Source organism: Ammodytes marinus (assembly GCF_949987685.1).
Source record: "Ammodytes marinus genome assembly, chromosome: 25".
Taxonomy (NCBI): Eukaryota; Metazoa; Chordata; class Actinopteri; order Uranoscopiformes; family Ammodytidae; genus Ammodytes; species Ammodytes marinus.
This window is the reverse complement of record NC_137229.1, coordinates 2,705,172-2,712,671: the sequence shown is the minus strand read 5'-3', so window position 1 is coordinate 2,712,671 and position 7,500 is coordinate 2,705,172. Positions and strand designations below refer to the sequence as shown.

Genomic DNA, 7,500 nt, shown 5'->3' with positions numbered 1-7,500 from the left:
AAAATGGACCGAATGTTAAGGGGATAAATATAACACATTTGCACATGTATACTACATAGGATCTCAGAGTTCTAGACACCTTCATATTTCTTCTGGTGAAGTAGGTCTTTAATTTGTATTTACCTGTAAGCCTAGGCTCTGTAAACTGGGTTAATACCCAGCCTAGGCTCTGTAAACTGGGTTAATACACAGCCTAGGCTCTGTAAACAGGGTTAATACACAGCCTAGGCTCTGTAAACAGGGTTAATACACAGCCTAGGCTCTGTAAACTGGTGTTAATACCCAGCCTAGGCTCTGTAAACTGGTGATAATACACAGCCTAGGCTCTGTAAACTGGGTTAATACACAGCCTAGGCTCTGTAAACTGGTGATAATACACAGCCTAGGCTCTGTAAACTGGGTTAATACACAGCCTAGGCTCTGTAAACAGGGTTAATACACAGCCTAGGCTCTGTAAACTGGTGTGTAAACGGAGGGCCCTTTCTCTGTGTTCCAGGAGACAACAGGAGCCCGTGGGTGCGTCTGCGGCTGGGCGATGGATCGTTCTTCTTCTTCCATCTGAGCAGCCTGGAGGGAAGCTGGGACACACCTGACGCATTCACCCAGAATACTGTGTTTCTGGATAAGCAGACAATACAGGTAGAGAGAGACAGACAGACAGACAGACAGGTAGAGAGAGAGAGACAGACAGACAGACAGACACACACAGACAGACAGGCACACAGACAGGTAGAGAGAGATAGACAGACAGACAGACAGACAGACACACACAGACACACACAGACAGACAGGCACACAGACAGGTAGAGAGAGATAGACAGACAGACAGACAGACAGACAGGTAGAGAGAGAGAGACAGACAGACAGACAGACAGACAGACACACACAGACACACACAGACAGACAGGCACACAGACAGGTAGAGAGAGATAGACAGACAGACAGGCACAGACAGTCTGGGACAAACCTGAAGGATTCACACAGAACTCTGTGTTCCTGGATAAGCAGCAGATACAGGTCAGACAGACAGACAGGCAGGCAGACAGGCAGGCAGACAGGCAGCCAGACAGACAGACAGACAGACAGACAGACAGACAGACAGACAGACAGACAGGCAGCGAGACAGACAGACACACAAACACACACTCAAGTCGACACATTTTCTTGAATTTCAGGCGCCTTTAATTAATTACAAAGAATTGTCTCACAGCAACAAATATTTTATTTTATAACATTAATATTTTTACATCTGATGTTAAGATTTTTAATATTTGGGGGCGCCCTTAGCTCAGTTGGTAGGGCGTCCCCCCCCCCCCCCCCCTTAGCTCAGTTGGTAGGGCGTCCCCCCCCCCCCCCCCCCCGGGCCGGGCCCAGCAGCGGACCCGGGTTTGATTCCAGCCCGCGGTCGTTCTCTGCATGTCACTCCCCTCTCTGCCCCATTTCACCTCTGTCTCTACACTATCAATAAAGCATAAAAATGCCCAAAAAATAACACCTGCTGTTATGTTTACCTGTGTGTGTTATTCCAGGCAGTAGTCAGCAGTGTGTCTGGCGCGTACAGTCGCTCTGTGCTGTGGCAGAGCAGTGATGGCCTCCCACACACACACACACACACACACACACATAGACACACACACACACACACACACACACACACACACACACACACACACACACACATAGACACACACACACACACACACACACACACAGACACACACACACACACACACACACACACATAGACACACACACACACACACACACACATAGACACACACACACACACACACACACAGACACACACACACACACAGACACACACACACACACACACACACACACACACACATAGACACACACACACACACACACAAACCTGCTGTAACTGTGTGTGTGTGTGTGTGTGTGTGTGTGTGTTATTCCAGGCAGTAGTCAGCAGTGTGTCTGGCGCGTACAGTCGCTCTGCGTTGTGGCAGAGCAGTGACGGCCTCATCGTGCGTCTGCAGGCGAGGAGCAAAGGATTCCTGCTCAGACAGACAGTCAGCGCTCGCAGGCATTACCTCATCAAGCACACACCGGCTGTTATAACCATACAGGTGAGACTCACTCACTCACTCACTCACACACTCACTCACTCACTCACTCACTCACTCACTCACACACACCGGCTGTTATAACTATACAGGTGAGACTCACTCACTCACTCACTCACTCACTCACTCACTCACTCACTCACTCACTCACTCACTCACTCACTCACTCACTCACTCACACATAGCTGCTGTGATAACCATACAGGTGAGAACAGCATGAGATGAATACTTATTGAATAAATTGTCAAAATCACTTTTAGTCTAAATCAGTGAATATCTCCTCATGATCCGCTACCTAAACCCAGTGCTAATAACCAGCCTAGGCTCTGTAAACTGGTATGCAAACCAATGGCCCACCGTAGCTACCAACATGCCTGTTTACAGAGCCTAGGCTGTGTATTAAGCATTTTACAAAATTGCTGACTCTAACCCTTTAAATGAAGCAAAATATTGTTTTAAGTTTAGATTTATTCATTTATAAATGCTGTTATTGCTTACAGTACAAAAAACATATATTTATTTTAGAACAATAATTCTACCTTCTTTATTTCAGTCAGTTTACAGAGCCTAGGCTGTGTATTAACACTGTAAAACAAGCGTTCATTCTTCCTCCTTCTTCTCTCAGTCTCACTGGAGGAGGTTTGTCCAGCAGAGAGCTTACAGACGCAGGCTGCAGCTACTGTACAAGAACTGGAGGGCTGTAGTCAAGGTAAACAACCACTCATCACCACACACACACACAGAGAGACACACACACACACACACACACACACACACACACACACACACACACACACACACACACACACACACACACACACTCACACACACACACACACACACAGAGGTAACCAACCACTCATCACTTCAATTTAAAGTCCACAACAAAAAGTCCTATATCCAATCGTTTCTATTATCGTGCAGCTCACTGTTGTAGTGCTAAAGCATACGTAAGGATTACACATTTCAGTTCTTATATGGATCTTTCTTTATAGATGTTATGTATACAAACACTCACATACACATACATACTTCCTCACCATCTTACTGTCTGTCTGCCTGTCTGTATGTCTGTATGTCTGTCTGTCTGTCTGTCTGTCTGTCTGTCTGTCTGTCTGTCTGTCTGTCTGTCTGTCTGTCTGTCTGTCTGTGTATATAACAGATCCAGTCGTTTGTTAAGATGTGGTTGGCCAGGAAGAGATATCTCGCTCGGCTGAGATTCTTCAGAGGTCACGTGAGTCACATGACCTCATCAGCCAATAAGAAACCAGTATCCTCTGTCTGGCTCCTATCAGCCAATCACAGAGCAGTATCCTCTGTCAGGCACCGATCAGCCAATAAGGAACCAGTATCCTCTGCCCCATGCTGTGAGGCTGTAGTAACACTGTCTGTCCACAGGTTGGCGCTGTGATAAAGATCCAGGCTTTCTTCAGAGCCAACAAGGCCCGAGAAGAGTACAGGATGCTGGGTGAGTTTAACGAGAGGCGGGCGCTGATCAGGCCCCCAGGATGCTGCCTTCTCCGAGCAGCCAGCATGGACTAGTGGCCAACCCATTGGTACTGCATGCTGTGAATGGGAGCTTATTTTCATGGTAGCCCTAAGGCAGATTTCCCCGTCCACACCAATACAAGCGTCGAACAAGATTGTGTCGCCGCAAAAATTTTCTGGATATCAATCATAGGCTCAAACTTATCTTTAGACCATATACTATTAAAACTGAAGTTTTTTCATTTCAAAACGCCACATAAAGCGTTTTATTAGCCCAACGGCTTTTAACGGCTTTCAGTTTGTTTTCGAGGGAGGAGGAGGGAGCGGCACGTCATACACTTGGGCGTGCCAGGGCTTACATGAAAGCAATATGGCCGCTTCCTTGTTGCTTCTCTGCGCCTGAGCAGCTTTCATAGGAATGAATGGGCGCCATTTTTCAATACGGTGTCCATTTCTTTATATGTCCATGGCGCTGATTGGTCAAACTAGGGAACTGTCAGGTACATTAGGGACAGGTACTCCATTTCTTAAACAAGGTCAAACACAAATATAAATTAATAACTGTTGCTAACATCGGCTGCTGCTTCTTTTTAAATGTATTTATAAATATAAATCTGTATTTTACTTTTTTACCGTGTACAGTATATTGATGCATTTTAGCTTGTGTTACTTGTTCTGTGTCATGTTGTATGTACTACAGCTGCTGGATTCTATCTATCTATCTATCTATCTATCTATCTATCTATCTATCTATCTATCTATCTATCTATCTATCTATCTATCTATCTATCTGTCTATCTGTCTGTCTGTCTGTCTGTCTGTCTGTCTGTCTGTCTGTCTGTCTGTCTGTCTGTCTGTCTGTCTGTCTGTCTGTCTGTCTGTCTGTCTGTCTGTCTGTCTGTCTGTCTGTCTGTCTGTCTGTCTGTCTGTCTGTCTGTCTGTCTGTCTGTCTGTCTGTCTATCTATCTATCTTTAAAAAAAAAGTGCAATCAAAAATGTAAGAAAGGAAGTTCAATTCTCAGCAGCAAAATTCAATTCTTTTGAGGCCTTGTTTTGCAAATGTTATATTAAATGGCTTTTAGTACACACAGACACCCACTCACAATCACACTCTCACTCTCACACACACACACACATACACCTTGCTGTCTGTATGAATAAATGATAATAATAATCCCATACTTTTTCCCAGTGCACTCGGCGACGCCCCCTCTGGCCGTAGTCAGGAAGTTCGTCCACCTATTGGACCGCGGGGACGATGACATCAGAGGAGAGGCGGAGCTTCTGAGGCTGAGGCAGGAAGTGGTGTGCTCCATCCGCTCAAACAGACAGCTGGAGACAGACCTCAACACCATGGACATCAAGATAGGACTGCTGGTACGCAACAAGGCTACACTGCAGGTTAGTACACACACACACACACACACTGCAGGTAAACAGACAGACAGGCAGGCAGACAGGGGGAGAGAGAGACAGACAGACAGACAGACAGACAGACAGACAGACAGACAGACACACTGCAGGTAAACAGACAGACAGACATGCAGGGGGACAGACAGACAGACACACTGCAGGTAAGAAGACAGACAGACAGACAGACAGACAGACAGACAGGGGGGAGAGAGACAGACAGGCAGGCAGGCAGGCAGACAGACAGACAGACAGACAGACAGACAGACAGACAGACAGACAGGGGGAGAGAGAGAGAGACAGGGGGAGAGAGAGAGACAGCTGGAGACAGACCTGAACACCATGGACATCAAGATAGGACTGCTGGTACGGAACAAGGCTACACTGCAGGTAAGAAGACAGACAGACAGACAGACAGACAGACACACTGCAGGTAAACAGACAGACAGACATGCAAGGGGACAGACAGACAGACACACTGCAGGTAAGACAGGCAGACAGACAGACAGGGGGACAGACAGACAGACACACTGCAGGTAAGAAGACAGACAGACAGACAGACAGACAGACAGACAGACAGGGGGGAGAGAGACAGACAGACAGGCAGACAGACAGGCAGGCAGGCAGACAGACAGGGGGAGAGAGAGACAGGGGGAGAGAGAGAGACAGCTGGAGACAGACCTGAATACCATGGACATCAAGATAGGACTGCTGGTACGCAACAAGGCTACACTGCAGGTTAGTACACACACTGTAGGTAAACAGACAGACAGGCAGACAGACAGGGGGAGAGAGAGAGAGACAGGGGGAGAGAGAGAGACAGCTGGAGACAGACTTGAACACCATGGACATCAAGATAGGACTGCTGGTACGGAACAAGGCTACACTGCAGGTAAGAAGACAGACAGACAGACAGACAGACAGACACACTGCAGGTAAACAGACAGACAGACATGCAAGGGGACAGACAGACAGACACACTGCAGGTAAGACAGGCAGACAGACAGACAGGGGGACAGACAGACAGACACACTGCAGGTAAGAAGACAGACAGACAGACAGACAGACAGACAGACAGACAGACAGACAGACAGACAGGGGGGAGAGAGACAGACAGACAGGCAGACAGACAGGCAGGCAGGCAGACAGACAGGGGGAGAGAGAGACAGGGGGAGAGAGAGAGACAGCTGGAGACAGACCTGAATACCATGGACATCAAGATAGGACTGCTGGTACGCAACAAGGCTACACTGCAGGTTAGTACACACACACACACACACACTGCAGGTAAACAGACAGACAGGCAGACAGACAGGGGGAGAGAGAGAGAGACAGGGGGAGAGAGAGACACACTGCAGGTAAACAGACAGACAGGCAGACAGACAGACACACACACACACACAGAACACTTTTCTACTTCACACTTCAAAACTTTGTCAAAATCAGCTAAAATCTAATGTAGATATATAACTGTTCTACAGCCTTGTTTCATATACGCGTTTCCACTGTTAACAGTTGTGAAGGGTTCCAAAATAAGTGAACCCTACCGTAGCTATTTCTGTCCCCCTTTGGTCGGGGCACCAAGCCTTCCCAAAGGGTCCTAAAGGGGGTGGAGCTACACACTGCTGTCCATTTAATTGTCCTTTGAGGAAGTGGTATCTAACGTATGCGTCTGTCTGTCTGTCTGTCTGTCCCTCTCCCTGCCTGTCTCTCTGTCTGTCCCTCTACCTGCCTGTCTGTCCGTCTGTCTGTCCGTCTGTCTCTCTGTCTGTCCCTCTGCCTGCCTGTCTGTCCGTCTCTCTCTCTGTCTGTCTGTCTCTCTCTGTATGTCCCTCTCCCTGCCTGTCCGTCTCTCTCTCTGTCTGTCTGTCTCTCTCTGTCCGTCCCTCCCTCCCTGCCTGTCTGTCTGTCCCTCTGCCTGTCTGTCTGTCTGTCTGTCCCTCTACCTGTCTGTCTGTCCCGTCTGCCTGTCTGTCCCTCTGTCCGTCTGTCTGTCTGTCCGTCCCTCTCTCTGTCTGTCTGTCTCTCTCTGTCCGTCCCTCCCTCCCTGCCTGTCTGTCTGTCCCTCTCCCTGCCTGTCTCTCTCTGTCCCTCTCCCTGCCTGTCTGTCTGTCCCGTCTGCCTGTCTATCCCTCTCCCTGTCTGTCTCTCTCTGTCCGTCCCTCCCTGCCTGTCTGTCCGTCTCTCTCTCTGTCTGTCCGTCTCTCTCTCTGTCTGTCTGTCTCTGTCTGTCTGTCCATCCCTCCCTGCCTGTCTGTCTGTCCCCTCTACCTGTCTGTCTGCAGGAGGTGGTGTCTCACTGTAAGAAGCTGACGAAGAAGAACAAAGCTGAGCTGAGCGGTCTGATGGGCACGGAGAGAAGCAAAGGACTGAAGGCTCTGAACAGAGAGAGAAGAGTCACACTGGAGGCCTACCAGCATCTCTTCTATCTGCTGCAGGTAACACACACACACACACACTATCTATCTATCTATCTATCTATCTATCTATCTATCTATCTATCTAT

General features: G+C 48.2%; 2 protein-coding genes across 2 annotated transcripts in view; one reads left to right on the top strand and one right to left on the bottom strand.

Moving 5' to 3' along the window:
• Positions 1 to 7,500, bottom strand: part of LOC307270211 (NACHT, LRR and PYD domains-containing protein 3-like) — a 307,417-nt gene that overhangs the window by 264,956 nt on the left and 34,961 nt on the right. The gene's annotated exons all lie outside the window — the stretch shown is intronic.
• iqgap3 (IQ motif containing GTPase activating protein 3) overlaps positions 1 to 7,500 on the top strand; it is a 49,931-nt gene that overhangs the window by 20,804 nt on the left and 21,627 nt on the right. The window contains exons 18-24 of the mRNA XM_080053387.1: positions 497 to 639; positions 1,929 to 2,099; positions 2,722 to 2,805; positions 3,259 to 3,330; positions 3,495 to 3,564; positions 4,777 to 4,985; positions 7,280 to 7,432. Of these exons, the coding sequence (XP_079909513.1) occupies positions 497 to 639; positions 1,929 to 2,099; positions 2,722 to 2,805; positions 3,259 to 3,330; positions 3,495 to 3,564; positions 4,777 to 4,985; positions 7,280 to 7,432 (902 nt within the window). The remainder of the gene's footprint in view (positions 1 to 496; positions 640 to 1,928; positions 2,100 to 2,721; positions 2,806 to 3,258; positions 3,331 to 3,494; positions 3,565 to 4,776; positions 4,986 to 7,279; positions 7,433 to 7,500) is intronic.